At 43.3% G+C, this 22,093-nt stretch overlaps 1 protein-coding gene across 7 annotated transcripts in view; it reads left to right on the top strand.

Annotated features, from left to right (window-relative positions):
- TERT (telomerase reverse transcriptase) overlaps nucleotides 1-22,093 on the top strand; it is a 501,506-nt gene that overhangs the window by 411,903 nt on the left and 67,510 nt on the right. For 5 of the 7 annotated variants that reach the window (XR_012244450.1, XR_012244451.1, XM_073630686.1 and 2 more), the window contains one exon: nucleotides 20,959-21,096. Coding sequence is in view for 3 of the 7 variants with exons in the window: in XM_073630686.1 (XP_073486787.1) it covers nucleotides 20,959-21,096 (138 nt within the window). In the remaining 4 variants the exon portion in view is untranslated. Of the gene's footprint in view, nucleotides 1-12,294; nucleotides 12,464-20,958; nucleotides 21,097-22,093 lie in introns of those variants that run through there. The other 2 variants (XR_012244449.1, XR_012244448.1) reach the window with 2 other exon arrangements.

Genomic DNA, 22,093 nt, shown 5'->3' with positions numbered 1-22,093 from the left:
AATTAGATTCATCTAATGTACTAAAGGCCTGATCAGATGTGATCAATTTTCGGTGATTGGCACCATAGTTTGTAGACTCTATAACTTTCACAAATACCAAATGATATACACTAATTTGGGTTATTTTTACCAAAGATATGTAGCGGTATACATTTTGCCCAAAATTTGAAGAAAAATTACTAATTAGCAAAATTTTATGACCGAAACAAAGAGGCATTTTTTTCACAAAATTTACGGTCTTTTTTTTATTTTTTAGCACAAAAAATAAACCCACTAGTGATTAAATACCACCAAAAGAAAGCTCTATTTATGTGAAAAAAGGATGCAAATTTCATATGGGTACAGTGTTTCATGACTGAGTAATTGTCATTACAGGTGTGAGAGCACTGAAAGCTGAAAATTGGTCTGGGCAGGAGGGGGGTGTAAGTGCACTGTATTGAGGTGGTTAAAGAAATTGAGCAATGTGTGGGTTCCTTTCTCTGGCATGGCGGGGTCCCTCGGCTGGCACGATCTACCCTGTGGCTTCTGGCCCACTTGGGAGGATTGGCTCTGCCCAACTTCAGGGTCTACTACTGGGCTGCAATGCTGGTGACAGTCCAGTGGTGGTTTATGGGTTCTAGATCAAATGCGGCCACCTGTTTGGGAGGCAGTTAGCTTAGGCTCCCTGGCTGATCTACAGAATTTTGTCTATAGAGTTCCGAGGGCATAGACAGAGGTTCCTGGTCCAACGCGGGCTACTTGGAGGGTGTGGGTGGCTGCTAGATGAAGGTTTGTGCATCCCAACCAGTGGTCTCGGGCCCATCCACTGTGGGTTAATCCCAGTTTACCACAGTTCCGCAACCTGCCGGATCCTCGGGTCTGGGCCAAAGTGGTGTAGTCACCCTGGAAGATATTATGTCTCGGGGTGTTTTACTACTGATTAATGAACTATTTCATAAATTTCCAGTTACTCCAGTGGATGCGGTTTCGGTACCTACAGTTGTGACATGCCGAGCACAGTTTCCTCAGCCTCCACTCCTCCAGGCTGATCCTATTGAGGAACTTGTGTACTCTGAGGATTTAGACAAGCCTCTATCGACCTTATATGCTGAACTTTTGGGCATTGACTCCCCTAAGATGGACGGGCTGTGGGAGGTGTGACACAGGGACATACCATCACTGGACAGAGAGGATTGGGATGACTGTCTGTCTGGAGCACAGTCCTAACTTAGTCATCTCCTCTAGGGATAAGCTTATTCAGGTAAAATTCCTGCATAGAATTTACTATACTCCCCAGAAACTGCATCGCATTTTCCTGGATCGAGATCCCATATGCCTTAAGTTTAGGACACAGGTTGGGACTTTCTTCCATATGTTCTGGAAATGCCAGTTATAACATCGTTTTGGTTAGAGGTTTTCCGCTAAATAAATCTTAGGCTGCAGTTGTCCCTCCTGGTTATGCCTGAATTGGCACTGTTGGGGTTCATGATGATGCGCAGCGCTCCCATTATTTAAAACTGTTGGTATCCTATCTCCTATTTTATGCTAAAAAAGAGATTCTCCTGAAATGGATCTCACCCGGGGGTGGGGGGGGGTGAGATCCATTTCAGGAGAATCTCTTTTTTTAGCCCCGTCTCTTTCCTCCTTTGAAGCTTTGATAGACACTGCCCTGCCCATGTATAGAATAACTTATACAGTATAAACAGTGGAAATATGACAAAGTATGGACCCCTTGGATCACTACCTGAAATTTTTTTTTCTTGGAGTGTTGGGGGTGTTGTATACTATCAATGAGTCTATTTGTGGTAAATGTTTTGTAAGTAGTTAACTGTACTGAGAGTGTTTTTTTTTTTTTTTTTTTCCCTGTTTCTTGTGTGTAATCCAAGCATTTTGTATTGTTTTGTTCTAAGTCGATCTGTATGCTCTGTCTTACCCGTTATGACAACAATAAGGCACCTTTGATTGTAAATAAAAAAAAAAAGTTTATCTTGGTCTCATCAGACCACAGGACATGGTTCCAGTAATCCATATCCTTAGCCTGCTTGTCTTCAGCAAACTCTTTGCGGGCTTTCTTGTGCATCGTCTTTAGAAGAGGCTTCATTCTGGGACGACAGCCATGCAGACCAATTTGATGCAGTTTGTGGCATATGGTCTGAGCACTGACAGGCTGACCCCCCACCCCTTCAACCTCTGCAGCAATGCTGGCAGCACTCATACATCTATTTCCCAAAGACAACCTCTGGATATGACGCTGAGCATGTGCACTCACCTTCTTTGGTTGACCACGTCGAGGCCTGTTCTGAGTGGGACCTGTCCTGTTAAACCGCTGTATGGTCTTGGCCACCATGCTGCAGCTCAGTTTTAAGGTCTTGGCAATCGTCTTGTAGCCTAGGCCATCTTTATATAGAGCAACAATGTATTTTTTTCAGATACTCATAGAGTTCTTTGCCATGAGGTGCCATGTTGAACTTTTCGTGACCAGTGTAAGAGAGTGAGAGCGATAACGCCAAATTTTTAATTTTTTTTTAAAGGTTTTTATTTGCCAGATGTACATACATAGAATAACACATTGCATGTAAGGTATATTGTCGGTTGCAACCGTCAAAATATAATTAACATTCAAAGGTAGTTCCAGATAAGCATCCTATCATAAAGGATATATCAGTGCAGGTAGCAATTTTTTTAAACTCTAAAATACCGGTTATTTTCTGTAATCGTAATGTAAATTATCAGCAATCCAATATCTGGTTTATATATATATATGTTAAAGAACGAAACCTCTTAAACCAATTTTGCTGTGTGCCGTCATCCCCTGGAACATGCTCTCACAATGTCATCTTACCCGGCATATCATTCAGATATATTTTATAATAAAATCATTTTAGATGTCACATAGTGTAGTTTCTTCTGTGTTTATCCATCTGCCCCATACTCTATTAAATTTTTTCTTACTTCCTCTTGCTTCATATGTCATTATATACAGTGTAATATTTGCATTAATTAATCTTTTCCAAGCTCCTAAGGTAAGATGATCCCTCTTTATCCAATTCAAGACAATCAGCTTCCTGACATAATAAAACAATAATCTCAAAAAAATTCTAGTATTGTTGCTCATTACATCGTCCTCTATCACCCCCAAGAGACCCAGCAGTGGGCTACATAAATTCAGAAGATCAAATGTTTCTGCAACAAACTGGGTTACCTGTGACCGTAAGAGTCGTACCCTATCACAGTCCCAAACCATGTGCATAAAAGTACCTTCTGCCACCAGGCATTTATGACAAATAGGGTCTGCTCTCCTGTCCATCTTATATAGTCTGTATGGGGTGTAATACATTTGATGCAGGTATCTTAGTTGGATCAGTTTATCCCTCGCAGAGATGACCGTGGACATATAGGAGGTCAAAACCTCATTCCATTGAGCCTCAGTCAACTCTGGGATGATGTCTGTCCATCTCTCTCTCATTTTCTTCTCATTCGGCTGTGTTTTTTCCATAAGTTCCGCATAATAAGTGGAAATACGTTTCGTGTGGTCAGGTTTTGCAAGCATTGATTCAATTTTTGTGTTTTCTAAAAGAACCATCCCCGTTCCAAATTGTGCATGCGCAGCATGCCGCAGTCTGGCATAACGGAACGCCCATGAGTCAAGGACATCCATTTCCCTCTTCAATTGTGCAAACATTTTAAGTTCACCATTCTCAAATAGTTGATGCACATTTGTAAGACCAAATTTGGCCCACCAATATCCATTCTCCAAATGAGAAAGGTCCTTTAGACGAGGATTGAACCATAAAGGGGTATTTGGTGCTAGGTGTGGAGGTCCGTTTTGTATATGTTTTATAGAAATCTCAAGTACCCACTTAGCTGATTGAAGTACAGTTACCCCGTCTTGAGTAGGCACCATCCCTCTAAAATAGAAATTCAAAAGTGCTTCGTATGAGGTCGCGACAGCTGCCTCCACCGCAGTGGCAGCGTTGTTCAACTGTGGAAACATGCGCCAGTGGGCCTGAACTAGTTGAGACGCCAAGTAGTACAAGCGAAGATCGGGTATCGCCAGACCTCCCCTCCCTACTGGTAGCTGTAGAATGGCCAGCGACACACGAGCTGCCTTGTCTCCCCACAAAAAGGAGGTAAACAGGGAGTCAATGTATCGGAACGTCTTTTTAGGTATATATAGTGGGGCATTAGAGAGTATATATAAAAATTTCGGAAGAAAAATCATTTTAAATAGATTAGCTCTCCCCAACAATGTGAGCGGAAGATCTTTCCACTTCTGTACTCTATCCTTGAAGGCGTTGATTACAGGCCATAGGTTCATTTTCGTGAATGATTGCACTGGCAATTGGATCTGTATTCCTAAGTACTTAAACTGGGTTGTTATCGCTAAAGGGCGTTGGGTGGGAAGTACTAGGTTTGGCTGTGGATCTAGAGGAAACAGTGATGATTTGGACCAATTAATTTGAAAACCAGAGAAATTACCGAATTCCTGGATTACGTTGAATGCATTAGATAATGATAGTTCTGGATCTCCTAAATATAGGAGCATATCATCCGCATATAATGATACTCGTTCCTCCAGATCCCCAACCAACAGCCCTTTGATGTCGTCCCGACACCTAAGTTTAACCGTAAGGGGTTCTATAGCTAGGGCAAAGAGGAGCGGAGACAGGGGGCATCCCTGTCTCGTCCCCCTACCTATCTTAAATGTATTTGAGATAAGCCCATTCACTCTAACACATGCCTGGGGATCATTATAAAGTAACTTAACCCAGTTCACAAATCTAGGTCCAAAACCCAATTTACTAATCAGGGAAAACAGATAGTTCCATTCGACCGAATCGAATGCTTTTTTTGTGTCGAGCGACGCCACCACTCTTTTACCTGTATTTGTATGTGAAATTTGTAAATTTACATAGAGCCTTCTAAGATTCATTTGGGTACAACAGCCCGGAATAAACCCAGTTTGATCCGAGTTGATCAATTTAAGGATTACTGACTGCAATCTACCAATATTTTGACGTCAGTATTGATCAAGGAGATCAGTCTATATAATTCACATTCGCTTGGGTCTTTACCAGGTTTTGGTATCACAACAATAAGAGCCTCACACATGGATTCCGGTAGTATACCTTCTTTTTATGCAATTACAAACACTTTTTGGAGTCACGGGATTAAGCTTTCTTTGTGTAGCTGATACCATTCCGCTGGGAAACCGTCAAGTCCAGGTGACTTAGATAACACCAAATTTAACACACCTGTTCCCCATTCACACCTGAGACCTTGTAACACTAACGAGTCACATGACACCGGGTAGGGAAAATGGCTAATTGGGCCCAATTTGGACATTTTCACTTAGGGGTGTACTCACTTTTGTTGCCAGCGGTTTATACATTAATGGCTGTGTGTTGAGTTATTTTGAGGGTACAGCAAATGTACACTGTTATACAAGCTGTACACAAACTACTTTACATTGTAGCAAAGTGTCATTTCTTCAGTGTTGTCACATGAAAAGATATAATAAAATATTTACAAAAATGTGAGGAGTGTACTCACTTTTGTGAGATACTGTAGTTACTTCCTTATTAATAAGGAGCAGTATATTTTTCTAAAAAAAAAAAAAAAGTACAAATATAATATTATTGGTGTGTATGCAGGGGTATGTTTCAGAAGAGCAAATCCATGGAGCTGCAAGATTTTTAATAGCTAAAGATGGTATGGAGTAGCAACAAATAGTTAACTGTCAAAGGCTTAATAAAATTCAAGCAGAATGAGTCAGCCTGATGTTTGACAGGGAAAAGGAGAGAGATAGTTTGCTAGTCTCGTGTTAATGTGTCATTCCATTGCTTTTATTTAAAGCAGGGGGTCTCAAACTGGTGGTCCTCCAGCTGCTGCGAAACTACAAGTCCCATGAGGCATTGCAAGGCTGGAGGGCCACCAGTTTGAGACCTCTGATTTAAAGGGAAGAAGCAAGAGAGGGCTGCGGGGTTCCAACAGGTTTTTTGAGTATTGTTGTTGTAGTTATTTGACAAGGAAGACCAACAGAAAAGGGATAGCTTAAATGGAAATGATAAGGTGGGAATGAAGTAACATTTTGGTTCTTTAACTTTTAACTATTATATGGCAGTGTGACAAATCCAGACACTCGCTCTCAGATGTAAGTTCCAGCTTTACTCTTGTCGTCGGGCTCCAACAAAGTTCATTCTTCCAAAGAACTGATAGAGACTTTCCGTGACTTTTACTCCAAATTGTACAATTTGGACCCAATTACCACTTCTCGGTCGAAGCTCCATAACTCTTCAGACATCAACGATTATCTTCGAGAAACCGACCTTCCTACGCTGTCGATGGAAAAGGGAGAGGATCTATCTAAGCCCATTGCAACAGAAAAATTAGCATCTGCCATAGCTGACACCCCAGCCTGGTAAGGCATCCAGACCTGACAGATTCACCCCCCTTACTATAAAACGTACCAGGACTCTTTGGCGCATTTCTTTCTCACGGCCAACGTCGTTTTAGACAGAGACAGCTTCCCTGCTGATATGCTGCATGCCTCTATTTCAGTGATCCCCAAGTTGAGTGAGGACCCATTATTATGTGCCAGCTACAGGCCCATCTCCCTTCTGAATTGTGATGTGAAGCTATTCACCAAAATCCTGGCTTCTAGAATGAATATTTTGTTGCAATGTTTAATTGCAACAGATCAAGTTGGCTTTATCCAGACTAGAAAGGCCATGGATAACACTATTCAGACACTGAACATAATAGAAAAAGCAAAACGATCCCGTATTCCCCTCCTTCTCCTGTCCACAGATGCCGAGAAGGCTTTCGTCGGGGTGGACTGGGCTTTTCTCCAGGAGATGCTCAAATTTGTGGGAATACAAGACCCCGTCCTGTCCTGGATCTCAGCCAATTTTAAGAATCCCACAACTACATCATGGGTAAATGGCTATGATTCCATCTCTTTTTTTCCATCTCAAACGGCACCAGAAAGGCTGTCCCCTTGCTATTCATTCTCTCCCAGGAGCCTATTCTACACCATATTAGAGGCATTAAAACTGGTCAATACCAACACAAAGTGGCGGCTTATGCCAGCGACCTTTTATTCTATATTACTGAGCCTCTTACCTCCTTACCGTCCTTGTTACAGAAATTGAAATGTTACGCTACCCTATCTAATTTTGAGGTCAACTTACAAAACTCCAAGGCCTTGAATGTCTCCTTGTCAGACTCTACCATGGCAAATGTACACACCTTTGTTCCGTTCAAATGGGCTCGATTCAGTACCTGGGAACAAAAATTTTCTGCAAACCTAAATTACATTCTTCCTCTCAACTACCTGCCTCTCATGTCCACACTCCCTGCAGATCTTAAAAAGTGGGACTCTCTGGCCCTTTCCTGGTTCGGCCGTTGTAACATACTTAGATGAATGCAATGCCCAGACTCCTGTACTTATTACAGGCACTGCCTGTCAAAATACCCCAGACTTAATTACACTCAGTACGTTCAGTATTTATCAAATTCATTTAGGGAGGTAAACACCCACATCTTAGCAGAGCGTTAGTGTTACCACCGCAGCTTAATTGCAGTCTCTGTTTCCTGGACCTGGCCCTGTATTATACTGCAGCACATATGACCAGGGTTGTGGACTGGTGCCGATATAGCGACTTGAAACTCTGGGTATCACTGGAACACAAGGCTGCCCAGGCCAAGCTTGTTGGTCTACCATGGGCTGGGAAAACTCATGTCACCCATTTGACTACTCACCCACTGATTGGCCCCACTCTCGCGCAACTGGACAGGTTTTTTTTCATGCATCCTCACTGAGCAGTTTTCCATCTCCAGTGACGCCACTTGTTGGTCACCCGAGGTTCATACCCGGTCTCACTGACGCATCTTTTCTTTTGCAAGCCCCACAGGGACTTCTGAGGTCCTCTTAGTTTTTAAAATACTCTGGTTGGATAACTACAGAGACTTTGATCTCTGGACGGGCTCCTCTTACATTAGATTGCTGGAGGACCAATCAACTATCGCACTTTTTTGACTAGTTGCCAAAATGTGCCCTTTTTGCCCAAAAGCTCCACTATTTTGAGAAACTTTGCATGTATGACGTATTGATCCGGAAGTCTTTATCAATCTCTTTCAAATTTCTCCTGGTTGTCCATGCCACTGAAGACCCCCCCCGTTCCTAGCAAAATGGGAGACAGAGCAAGTCACTTTCACTGAACCCCAAAAAGAACGCATACTTTTTTTTTGCGCAGAAATCCTCTCTATGTAGTAAATATTAGGAGACCACATATAAAATAATGGCACATTGCTATAGAACCTCATCATTTCTGGTTAAGCTATTCCCTCATCAAACTGATCGCTGTTCGCGTTGTGGCCAACACTCGGGCACCATCTTACATATTTTTTGGTGAATACTCTGCACTCAAAACTTTCTGGCAACCGGTGCTGAAACTCCTACATAAATTAACAGAGCTTTACTTACAAGATAACCCAGTTGCAGTCCTACCTAACCTCACCCCTTTATCTTGGAAACTTTATCATCTTTATCATAAATCCCTGCTCAAACATCTCCTTAACTGCATTCCACCCTTACGGAAGCAGCAGTCCTGCCAACAGTGGCCCAATGGCTCGCAAGAGTGAAGTACATTGAACAAATGGAAGAGCTGACCTCTGCTTTATGGGAAAGGTCAGAGGAACATAAGTTAACATAGAGGTATAGTATGCATATAGTTCTGCTATGTTTATTATCTTCCTCTTTATTTTGATCAAACATTGCTAATGACAGAAGGGAGCTCTGTGTTCTGGAAAGTCTGTGTTCTCTGTTTGGGAGGGGGATGCCTCTGAAGAACCCACCAACTATGAGGAAGATCTCTACAGCTGTGGATGACAACTCAGCTATTGCCTAGCCTGTGTGGATGTACTCCAGACTCAATTGAACAACCTGAAGTTAGAAGGGGATTGGTTACTATGCACCAGGTTCTCTATGGACCAGTTTTAGTTAATCTCCCGCTTGGTGCACATTGGACCCCTCAGATAGGGACTACTCATTTTTTCACACACACACAATAATTACTCCAGACTCAACTACATTTTTCTCACCCAAAAGGATCTATCTAAACTACACTGGGCTTCCATAGGGCAAATCTGGGACTGTTCTGAATTTCGCCCACCCTGAATTATCATGCATTCCCATGGTGCGGATACATATGACACTGCAAAAATACCAGACACAGCGCAGCACCCCTGGCACCTGGAAATGATACACCATGGTGCCATGGCACCCTGGCTGAGAGACACTGGTCTACATCATACATTAAATATTTGGCAGTTAATCTCCCCCTTACCCTAGACTACCTATATAGGGTTAACTTCTTCCACTCTTTGTCTAAGTCCATTACATCAGACTTAAAGGCTTGTCAAAGGACTTTTTGCTCCTGGACTGGCAGAATAAGATAATAAAAATTAGCATTCTCCCCAAACAATTCCCAGTGCATTACCACTTGGTTTCTTGACTTTATTTTATACTTTATGTGGGCCAACAAACAGTCCAGGATACACAAACACAAATTAAAGATGCTAAGGGGAGTGGTGGCCTATGGGTTCCTGATATTACAAATTATTACCAGGCGTGTCACTTAAGATGACTGGTAGATTTTAATGTTCACAAACACTCTAAGGCATGGGACAAAATGGGATATGGATAGTCACAACATGGGTTTTCGCTCATACCGTGAATTGACAGAATGCATTTGCTAACAATGCTAGCAAAAATCTTTTTTTTTTTTATTGGTGCCTTATTTTAAGTGTAAGTCCAGGCGAAAACGAACTAACTCTTAACCTGCTCTCTGCCACATTCTAAACCTAATCTAACCCTGTAAAGCAAAAATCGCTGCACTTGCCTATTTTGCAGCCGATACAGTCCGGTCCCAGCATCAGCTGTCAGTGGCAGCTTCAGTGTGGAGGCAGGTGCAGGAGAGGCAGCTGACAATGAAAGCCCTATAGTAAGTCTGTGGATGACATCACTTTCTAGCCATTTCACAGCCGTTGTCGGTCCTCTCCTGCACACAAATGATACAAACTTTCTACAACTCCAGGTTTCCTCATGCCACTCTAAGGTAACCCTACCTTCTCTCCATGGGATTCTAATTTCTTTAGCTCTGGGACCCCAAAACATGACTTTGAGAGCAGGAATGTTCTTTACACACTTTTTTCTCACTCAGAAAAGTCAGAACTAGATATTTGGGCAGCAAAAAGGTCTATACCCTGGTGGTCCTACATACAAGTGAAACACATCCTCACCAAGACCCCAGAATCTCAAGAGTATAAGTTAAACCTAACAGAATTTGACTCTAGTTCTAGGCAAAAGAAATGCTTAACAACCAATCTTCACTTGATATGCACTGTTAAGCAACTCAGGCCACTTCTCAGAAGAGCAATGAAAAAATATTAGTATTCCTATGTTCAAAAGCTTGCAGAGCGATGGTGTACAAGAGACCACTGGTATAGAAATCCCGACCTCTTCCATAACTTTAATAAACACATTCCTCAGACTTGGCATTGATCCCTTGAAATGGGGTCTCTACTCCTCATATTCTGGACCTGTCCTTATATTCAACCATTCTGACGAGCAGCACATTCAACTTTTTCGACAGGTAGCCCGGGTCTCGGGTCCTGATGGGCTGTCTTCTGAATATTACACATTTTTTTTAATGAAAATCCTACACCAACATTTTGCAAAACTTACAATTTCCCTCCATACTCTAGGGCATGCATTGCACTTATCCTGAAAGTTTGAAAAGACCCCTAAACTTGCTCAAATTATATTATATATTATTATAGCTCTTCATTGTGCCTTTTCCCATGGCAGACCACTTGTATCTTAATCCAGAAAATATATTTGAAACCATCCAGACGCTGGAGATCTATTTAACTTACCCCTCCTCAATCAAGGGGTGAGGGTCTCAAGTCAACTTTGTCAAGAGATGGAAGAAACTGTACATAGGATCTCTAGCTCCCATAAAACCTGATGCAACTGAATAGTATGTAAGCAGCTTGATTGGGCCATGGTGGTGTAAAGTGATCTTATTGGGAACAAGGCTTTCATCTTGTCATGTGGTGGTACTGCACTGGGCAATCCAGCCCCACATAGTCCCTATCCACCTGGTATGGCGAATGAGCCCTAAAGCAAGCTCATCATACACATCTATTTTTTCACATTGAATCTCCCTTGGCCCAATATATTACTCCAGGCCCTGGCTACACAGTTGGGGATAATATGATGATTTAAAGTGGAACTTAACCCTCCTATACTTTTCTGTCAAGGAAGCTGCCATTGTGGCTTCTATTTGATCTGCAACTGCCATGGTGCTGCACATGTGATCAGTTGTGACACCAGCCATTTGATGGTTTGATAGTTTGGTTGACAGCACAAGCAAATGTGACAGCTTTCCCCCCGGTGTTCTGTCATAATAGCCAATTCATTGCGATCTCCAATCACGTCATCTACCATGGCAAGACTGAGCACAGCAACAAGACACAAGCATCAGCAAGGTCTATCCTAGGCAAAGATTTCAAAGCAGAGTGGATTTCAACATTTTCTGTTCAGGCTCTTTAGAAGAATCACAAAGAAACCAGCAACATTGAGGACCGTAGAAGTAGTGGTCGGCCAAAGAAACGTAGCAGATGAAAGGCACATCATGCTTACTTTCAACTTTGGAAGATGTCCTACAGTTCTATCAACACAGAACTGGCAGAAACCAGTTTGGAGAAGTCTGGCCAGAAGTGGTCATGTGGCCAAAAAGCCAAAAGGCAACAGTGAAGCATGGTGGAGGTTCTTTGAAAGTTTGAGATTTAGGATCAATAGTGTCCTCCAATGCTAAGAAATACAGGCAAATACTTTTTTTTTTTTTTTTTTTAAATCAGGTTTTATTAAACCAAAAAGAACATTAACAATCTGGTATCCATACAAAAGACACACAGTATTTCAAAGTTCGCCAATAGCAAATCAAAAGAAAATTTGCATTTAAGACAGCCAACCAATAGCAGTGTAATTTCAGGCATCGCAAAAGGAAATTTGTGAGGTTTCATCTTTAGTATTCTTACATTTACAGCAAGTTGGCTCAGGCATCAGTCCCATTTTTTGTAACTTATGAGGTGTGTGATGGGCTCTCAACAGGATATATAGTTGGGACAGTCTCTGTGAGCTAATCATGGAGCTAATTACTACCAACTGTAGTGTACAGGCAGACACTTATCCATCGTGCCATACCATCAGGGAGGAGTGTGATTGGCTCCAAATTTATTCTCCAGCAGGACAATGACCCCAAATGTCATTAAGAACTATCTCCAGCGAAAAGAACTACAAGGAGTCCTGGAAGTGATGGTTTTCCCCCTACAGAGCCCAATTTCAACATCAAATCTGTCTGGGATTACACGAAGAGAAGGATTTGAGGTTGCCTACATCCACAGAAGATCTGCGGTTAGTTCTCTAAGATGTTTGGAACAACCTAACTGCCAAGTTCCTTCAAAAACTGTGTGTACGTGTACCTAGAAGAATTGAGATAGAGTGGTCGCGCCATTTGATTTGACTTAACCACTTCCCGACCGCCGCACGACTATATACGTCCTAAGTTTGAACGGGGATATCGTTGTTATGGCAGCAGCTAGCTGCCATAACCCCGGTATCCCCGTTTTCGTGCGGCGGCCGGCTTTCAGATAAAAGTGGTCCCTGCGGTGGATTCGCCGCGAGATCACTTTTATCAGTGGCGGGAGAGGGCCCCCCCCCCTCCCGCCGCGATCCGGTGCCCTCCGCCGCTTACCGGAACCGTCGGTAGTGGCGGAGGCGATCGCGTCCTCTTCCATGGTTTGTCTGGAGACAAGTGAGGCCAAGATGGCGCTCACTCGTCTCCATGACACTGCTGGGCGGAAGCGACGTCAAAACGTCACTTCCGTCCACGCCTCTTAAAGGCATATTTTTTCAAATGTCATTTTTCTAAATGACTTTTTTTTTTTTTTTTTTTTTTTTTTTTTTTATTGCATTTTAGTGTAAATATGAGATCTGAGGTCCTTTTGACCCCAGATCTCATATTTAAGAGGTCCTGCCATGCTTTTTTCTATTACAAGGGATGTTTACATTCCTTGTAATAGGAATAAAAGTGACACAATTTTTTTTTTTTTTTAAAACAGTGTAAAAATAAATAAAATATTGTAAAATAAATAATAAAAATAAAAAAAAAATTTTTTAAAACCCCCCTGTCCCGACGAGCTCGCGCGCAGAAGCGAACGCATACGCGAGTAGCGCCCGCATATGAAAACGGTGGTCAAACCACACATGTGAGGTATCGCAGCGACCGGTAGAGCGAGAGCAATAATTCTAGCCCTAGACCTCCTCTGTAGCGCAAAATATGCAACCTGTAGAATTTTTTAAACGTCGCCTATGGAGATTTTTGAGGGTAAAAGTTTGACGCCATTCAACGAGCGGGCGCAATTTTTAAGCATGACATGTTGGGTATCAATTTACTTGGCGTAACATTATATTTCACAATATAAAAAAAAATTGGGATAACTTTACTGTTGTTTTATTTTTTTATTCAAAAAAGTGAATTTTTTCCAAAAAAAGTGCGCTTATAAGACCGCTGCGCAAATACGGTGCAAAAAAAAGTATTGCAATGACCGCCATTGTATTCTCTAGGGTGTTAGAAGAAAAACCATATATAATGTTTGGGGGTTCTAAGTAATTTTCTAGCAGAAAAACCTGTTTTAAACATGTAAACACCTAAAATCCAAAACGAGGCTGGTCCTTAACCACTTCAGCCCCGGAAGGTTTTACCCCCTTCCTGACCAGAGCACTTTTTACAATTCGGCACTGCGTCGCTTTAACTGCTAATTGCGCGGTCATGCAATGCTGTACCCAAACTAAATTTGCGTCCTTTTCTTCCCACAAATAGAGCTTTCTTTTGATGGTATTTGATCACCTCTGCCGTTTTTATTTTTTGCGCTATACACGGAAAAAGACCGAAAATTTTGAAAAAAAATGATATTTATTACTTTTTGTTCTAAAAAAAAATCCAATAAACTCAATTTTAGTCATACATTTAGGCCAAAATGTATTCGGCCACATGTCTTTGGTAAAAAAAATGTCAATAAGTGTATATTTATTGGTTTGCGCAAAAGTTATAGCGCCTACAAACTAGGATACATTTTCTGGAATTTACACAGCCTTTAATTTATGACTGCCTATGTCGTTTCTTGAGGTGCTAAAATGGCAGGGCAGTACAAAACCCCCACAAATGACCCCATTTTGGAAAGTAGACACCCCAAGGAAATTGCTGAGAGGCATGTTGAGCCCATTGAATATTCATTTTTTTTGTCCCAAGTGATTGAATAATGACAAAAAAAAAAAAATTACAAAAAGTTGTCACTAAATGATATATTGCTCACACAGGCCATGGGCATATGTGGAATTGCACCCCAAAATACATTTAGCTGCTTCTCCTGAGTATGGGGATACCACATGTGTGGGACTTTTTGGGAGCCTAGCCGCGTACAGGGCCCTGAAAACCAATCACTGCCTTCAGGATTTCTAAGGGCGTACATTTTTGATTTTACTCCTCACTACCTATCACAGTTTTGAAGGCCATAAAATGCCCAGATGGCATAAACCCCCCCCCAAATGACCCCATTTTGGAAAGTAGACACCCCAAGCTATTTGCTTTGAGGCATGTTGAGTCCATGGAATGTTTTATATTTTGACACAAGTTGCGGGAAAGTGACAAATTTTTTTTTTTTTTTTTTTGCACAAAGTTGTCACTAAATGATATATTGCTCACACAGGCCATGGGCATATGTGGAATTGCACCCCAAAATACATTTAGCTACTTCTCCTGAGTACGGGGATACCACATGTGTGGGACTTTTTGGGAGCCTAGCCGCGTACGGGGCCCCGAAAACCAATCACCGCCTTCAGGATTTCTAAGGGTGTAAATTTTTGATTTCACTCTTCACTGCCTATCACAGTTTCGGAGGCCATGGAATGCCCAGGTGGCACAAACCCCCCCCCCAAATGACCCCATTTTGGAAAGTAGACACCCCAAGCTATTTGCTGAGAGGCATGGTGAGTATTTTGCAGCTCTCATTTGTTTTTGAAAATAAAGAAAGACGAGAAAAAACATATTTTTTTTTTCTTTTTTCAATTTTCAAAACTTTGTGACAAAAAGTGAGGTCTGCAAAATACTCACTATACCTCCTATCAAATAGCTTGGGGTGTCTACTTTCCAAAATGGGGTCATTTGGGGGGTTTTTTTGCCACCTGGGCATTCCATGGCCTCCGAAACTGTGATAGGCAGTGAAGAGTGAAATCAAAAATTTACGGCCTTAGAAAGCCTGAAGGCGGTGCTTGGTTTTTGGGGTCCCGTACGCGGCTAGGCTCCCAAAAAGTCTCACACATGTGGTATCCCCGTACTCAGGAGAAGCAACAGAATGCATTTTGGGGTGTAATTTCACATATTCCCATGGCATGTTTGAGCAATATATCATTTAGTGACAACTTTGCGCAAAAAAAAATAAAAAAAATAAAAAATTGTCTCTTTCCCGCAACTTGTGTCACAATATAAAATATTCCATGGACTCGACATGCCTCTCAGCAAATAGCTTGGGGTGTCTACTTTCCAAAATGGGGTCATTTGGGGGGGTTTTGAACTGTCCTGGCATTTTATGCACAACATTTAGAAGCTTATGTCACACATCACCCACTCTTCTAACCACTTGAAGACAAAGCCCTTTCTGACACTTTTTGATTACATAAAAAAAATTTTTTTTTGCAAGAAAATTTGAACCCCCAAACATTATATATTTTTTTAAAGCAAATGCCCTACAGATTAAAATGGTGGGTGTTTCATTTTTTTTTTTTCACACAGTATTTGCGCAGCGATTTTTCAAACGCATTTTTTTGGGGAAAAAACACACTTTTTTAAATTTTAATGCACTAAAACACACTATATTGCCCAAATGTTTGATGAAATAAAAAAGATGATCTTAGGCCGAGTACATGGATACCAAACATGACATGCTTTAAAATTGCGCACAAACGTGCAGTGGCGACAAACTAAATACCTTTTTAAAAAGCCTTTAAAAGCCTTTACAGGTTACCACTTTAGATTTACAGAGGAGGTCTACTGCTAAAATTACTGCCCTCGATCTGACGTTCGCGGTGATACCTCACATGCATGGTGCAATTGCTGTTTACATTTGACGCCAGACCGACGCTTGCGTTCGCCTTAGCGCGAGAGCAGGGGGGACAGGGGTGCTTTTTTTTTTTTTTTTTTTTTTTTTTTTTCTTTATTATTATTATTTTTTTTATCTTATTTTAAAACTGTTCCTTTCATTTTTTTTTTTTTTAAATCATTTTTATTGTTATCTCAGGGAATGTAAATATCCCCTATCATAGCAATAGGTAGTGACAGGTACTCTTTTTTGAAAAAATTGGGGTCTATTAGACCCTAGATTTTTCCTCTGCCCTCAAAGCATCTGGCCACACCAAGATCGGTGTGATTAAATGCTTTCCCAATTTCCCAATGGCGCTGTTTACATCCGGCAAAATCTAAGTCATAAAATGCCCGTAGCTTCCGGTTTCTTAGGCCATAGAGATGATTGGAGCCACTCTGGTCTCTGATCAGCTCTATGGTCAGCTGGCTGAATCACCGGCTGCATTCTCAGGTTCCCTGTTGAGACAGGAGAGCCAGAGAAAAACACGGAAGATGTTGGGGGGGGGGGGCATTCCCTCCCACTGCTTGTAAAAGCAGTCTAGAGGCTAATTAGCCGCTAGGATTGCTTTTACATGAAAGCCGACCGCTGGCTGAAAAGAATGATACCAAGATGATACCTAAACCTGCAGGCATCATTCTGGTATAAACACTCAAAGTCGTGAATGGCGTACCTGAAGACAAAAAAATGGTTAACAATAAAGCACAGTAAAACGGTAAAGTATAAAAAATTGCATACCTGAAAAGCAAACATGATAAAACATAATAACAATAAAACATCGCAGAATAGAATACAGTAAAAAAGAGCAGAACAATAGAGAGAGAGAATAGAGAGAGAGAGAACAATAAAACGACAACTATTATTTTTTATTTTATATTTTTGTTTGTGTTTTTTTTTTTTTTTACACTTTTTTTTGTAACTAACTTTTATAACTGTAACCGGTTCCAGGTTCGGGTCTCTCAAAATGCGATGGCATCTTGGGAGACCCTGTGAAAGTGTGCCTAGTCTGTGCAATGCTGTACCCTACGCTAATACTCAACTAGTGAATGGTAGCGTTCAAAACATTCACCAATGCAAAGACCAGGATTGTCAGGACAGGAGAGACAATAATAGCGGGTGTCACGCCTATATCCGCGCTTGCTGCAGACACGACATCTTTTTTGGGGGGGTTCGTTGGGTAGGGGTACTCGGGAGGACATAAAGAAAATGCCTCTCATGCAGCCGACTGCATTTGGTTGGGGATGTGAATGGGGGAAGTACGGGCGCTGCACAAGTGGTGGGTTCCCAATTAGGATTGGCGAATGCAGCAGGAAGGGCACTATGAGCACGACGGGCCTGTGTTTGTCTTCTTGGTGGCAGCGGGACACTACTTGTGCTTGCCACCTCACCAGCTTGAACTGCACTTATGGGACTCGCCACGTCACCAAGTGTTACTGCAGTGCTGGTTTGACTACGACCGGGGTGTACTAGGCCGCTGGTGCTTGCCAGTTCACCAAAACGCTACAAAAAAAACTGTTAGCGATCGCAGGGATCAGGCCTGACTCTGCGAACGCTGCAGTTATGCGTTTAGTGTTTTGTAAGTGTCAGTGATCGATCGATACTGCACTTGGGTGGGCTGGGCTGGGCCGGGCGGAGGGGCAAAACGCAGGTGCTAGCAGGTATCTGGGCTGATCCCACTAACACTGCGTTTGTGGGAACCCTAAACTGCTGGGGATGCTAGTATAGATCTGATCGGATCAGATATTGATCCGTTCAGATACTATACCACTAAGGGAGGTGTACGGTGCGTGGGTGTTAGCGGTACTGGCGCTAACCTGACGCTGCCTGGGGCTGGTGCTTGCCAGTTCACCAAAACGGTACCAAGAAAACTGTTAGCGATCGCAGGGATCAGGCCTGACTCTGCGAACGCTGCAGTTATTTGTTTAGTGTTTTGTAAGTGACAGTGATCGATCGATACTGCACTTGGGTGGGCTGGGCTGGGCCGGGCGGAGGGGCAAAACGCAGGTGCTAGCAGGTATCTGGGCTGATCCCGCTAACACTGCGTTTGTGGGAAGCCTAAACTGCTGGGGACGCTAGTATAGATCTGATCAGATCAGATATTGATCCGATCAGATACTATACCACCAAGGGAGGTGTACGGTGCGTGCGTGGGTGTTAGCTGTACTGGCGCTAACCTGACGCTGCCTGGGGCTGGTGCTTGCCAGTTCACCAAAACGCTACCAAAAAAACTGTTAGCGATCGCAGGGATCAGGCCTGACTCTGCGAACACTGCAGTTATGCGTTTAGTGTTTTGTAAGTGACAGTGATCGATTGATACTGCACTTGGGTGGGCTGGGCTGGGCCGGGCGGAGGGGCAAAACGCAGGTGCTAACAGGTATCTGTGCTGATCCCGCTAACACTGCGTGTTTGGGAACCCTAAACTGCTGGGGACGCTAGTATAGATCTGATCGGATCAGATATTGATGCGTACAGATACTATACCACTAAGGGAGGTGTACGGTGCGTGCTTGGGTGTTAGCGGTACTGGCCCTAACCTGACGCTGCCTGGGGCTGGTGCTTGCCAGTTCACCAAAACGCTACCAAGAAAACTGTTAGCGATCGCAGGGATCAGGCCTGACTCTGCGAACGCTGCAGTTATTTGTTTAGTGTTTTGTAAGTGACAGTGATCGATCGATACTGCACTTGGGTGGGCTGGGCTGGGCCGGGCGGAGGGGAAAAACGCAGGTGCTAGCGGGTATCTGGGCTGATCCCGCTAACACTGCGTTTTTGGGAACCCTAAACTGCTGGGGACGCTAGTATAGATCTGATCGGATCAGATATTGATCCGTACAGATACTAAACCACTAAGGGAGGCATATGCTGCGTGCGTGGGTGTTAGCGGTACTGGTGCTAATCTGACGCTGCCTGGGGCGACGCATATCACCGCCGGGCGATCAGGGGGCTAAACCTTTATTCGGTAATAAACGGCGGGTGCCCTGACACTATAAAAAATAAACGAACTAACCAGCGTCACCCGTAACACTTATACGGTGATCAGTGGTGAAAGGGTTAACTAGGGGGCAATCAATGGGTTAAAACATTTATTAGATAGTATATGGGGGTCCCTGACGCTATAAAACGCTGACGGCGAACCTAAATATTTACCTCCCTAACTAGCGTCACCAGCAACACTAATACAGCGATCAGAAAAATGATCGCTTAGTGACACTGGTGACAGGGGGTGATCAAGGGGTTAAAACTTTATTAGGGGGGGTTAGGGGGGTACCCTAGACCTAAAGGGGGCTACCACTCACTGCCCTAACACTGTAACTGTCACAAACTGACACCAATCGGTAATCAGAAAAAAAAAAAAAATACTGCTTGGTGTCAGTTTGTGACGGGGGGGGTGGTTGGGGGGGGATCGGGGGGCGATCGGGGGGGGGGCGATCGGGGTGTTTTATGTGCCTGGCATGTTCTACTGTGTGTGTTTGTAGTGTTTTGTGCACTTACATGTCTTCTCTCCTCGGCGCTGGAACGGAAACTGCCAAGCCGAGGAGAGATGACATCACATCCTCTGCCTGTGTGAAACTACACAGGAGGGAGGATTCCGATTGGCTGGGAGCGATCGCGAGGGGGGGGGGCCACGATCAGCTGGTCTCCCCCTCGCCTCCCAACACTCCCAGTGAAATGCCGACCGCCGCTGGCACCGGGGGGGGGTCCGATCGGACCCCCCGCCCGCGGGAGGCAGATCACGTACAGGTACGTGATTCTGCCTGCCCGTGCCATTCTGCCGACGTATATCTACGTTAGGCGGTCGGCAAGTGGTTAAGTGGTTAAATTTCTTCTCTGTCCATTAGTTTACATTTTGTTAATTGATAAAAAATAAACTATTAACACTTTCATTTCTGAAAGCATTCTTAATTTACAGCATTTTTTTACACCTGCCTAAAATGTTTGCACAGTAGTGTATGTAATTTTTTCTCCTTAATTACAGCTCATCCCTGAAACCCAGTCCCCCAGTCCGTTATTGTGGAGTTACCGTGTGTGTGGGATTGATTCACCAGACACATTGGTTGTTTTACAATGTTTATTGTTATTATTTGAACCTGTTTAAATACTAATGACATTTCAGTTTTAACATGGAAAATATTGTCACAACAATGACACGTTTGTCCTTTCCACCTTTCTGTAACTGACAGTTGTGTAACGCTATTTTGAAGATTAAACTTTTCTAACAAAGTTTTGGGAAAAAAAAAAAAAACATAATGGGGCTGATTTACTAAAGGCAGAGTGCAGTTGCACTCTGCAAGAGTAACTGCTCCAGAGCTCAGTAATTGAGCAAAACCTCTGCTAACTTCCATCATCCAATTATGTGCAAGCAAAAATGCGGTTTTATTTCATTTTCCTTGCACGCGATTGGGTACTTTTTACAGATTGAAGCTTTACCTCATTTACTAAGCTCTGGAGCATCTGCATCTGCATTTGCAGAGTGCAACAGCACTTTGCAAATTGCACAGTCTATTTGCTTTTAGTAAACCTGGTCTAGCTACGCCTTAGCAGTAGAACAGGCTTCCACACAATGCAGACAGGGCTAAAAAAATGTACATATCTATTGTTTCTGTTTAATTTTTTTTGCTGTGCATTATCATTTTGTTTCCTTAATTTTGTTAATTGTAACATAATCTACACTTTTCATGTATACATATCAGTTTGTATTTTTTTGTATATCTGCAGGATTTGCTTTTGGAACGAAAAATGCACCTGGGCTATTCGCCTTTGAATCAGCGCAGTGGCTCTGCTACCATGCATTCATCACTAAGTTGTCTAAGCACAAGGCTTTGTACAAATGTTTGCTTGGCTCTCTTCAACATTGTAAGTAGATGGCTGTTGTGATATTTGTTGGGTCACGAAGATATTAGTGATAACATTTTGCTAGTCTAGGTTCACACTAGTGCTGTTGAATAAAAATGCATTTCTCTTCTGTTCATTGACAGACACAGCGCTTCCTTATTCAGAACCATAGGGTTATACCGCCCCTCTACAGGAGTAGTACACTAGGCAGAAAAAAAAGACTTGGCTACGCCTATGGGCAGTCCTAGGTGGTATGCATCCCCCTCTCTGCTATAGGCCTTCAGTTTTTCTGCCTAGTCAGGAGTAAGGACCTAGTTCCCTGCTGGGATCTCTGGTCCTGGCAATTTTTTGTTTTTTTCGTTTTAAACCAATTTTTTTTCCTGCGAGACCTACAATCAACTGCCGGACTGGGCGACAGGCCTGATTTCTAGATCCAGTGGTCCCCCCAGTCTGGCCAGCGAGCGCGTGCAGACCACAGCTTCATGCTAGGTCGGCCGCGACATAGCCCCACTGGACAGCGAGTTAAATGCCTCGCGAGGACACATACGACCAGTCTCGGCCAGAGTCGCAGCGTTCCTCCTGCCCAACAGCCCCCCATTTCGATGGTGAGGAGGTTCTGTCTGGTATGGTGAGTACATGTCCCTCCTCTCCCCTTGGATGGGTTTGGGGTGGACGCGGGCCCCTCCCTAGGTCGGTCGGACCTGTGGGTTTCCCTCCTTCTCTCAGATCCCCTCTCCCTGGGGTTTGTGGGTCCTCCTGGTGACCTTCCCTCCCACTCCTGCACCCCCTCCATCCCCCCCCTCCATATGGGGTAGTGTGGTGCAATGGTTGATGTTATAGGCTGGCGTTATGCATGGTACTGGTGTGGGGGGGCTAGCCGGCACCATTTTCTTGGTGTCTGCATGCTTTCCTATGGCTGGCGGCCATGTTTGTGTAGTCCGGCCGCCATAATATGGTGGTCTGGTGTGTTCATGGAGCGGCAGTCAATTACTGTAAAGCCCCAGACAACATTTCAGCT

The sequence above is a fragment of the Aquarana catesbeiana genome, linkage group LG05 (genome assembly GCF_042186555.1).
Source record: "Aquarana catesbeiana isolate 2022-GZ linkage group LG05, ASM4218655v1, whole genome shotgun sequence".
NCBI lineage: Eukaryota > Metazoa > Chordata > Amphibia > Anura > Ranidae > Aquarana > Aquarana catesbeiana.
Note: the sequence above shows the minus strand (reverse complement) of the source record. Positions and strands in the feature narration are given on the sequence as shown.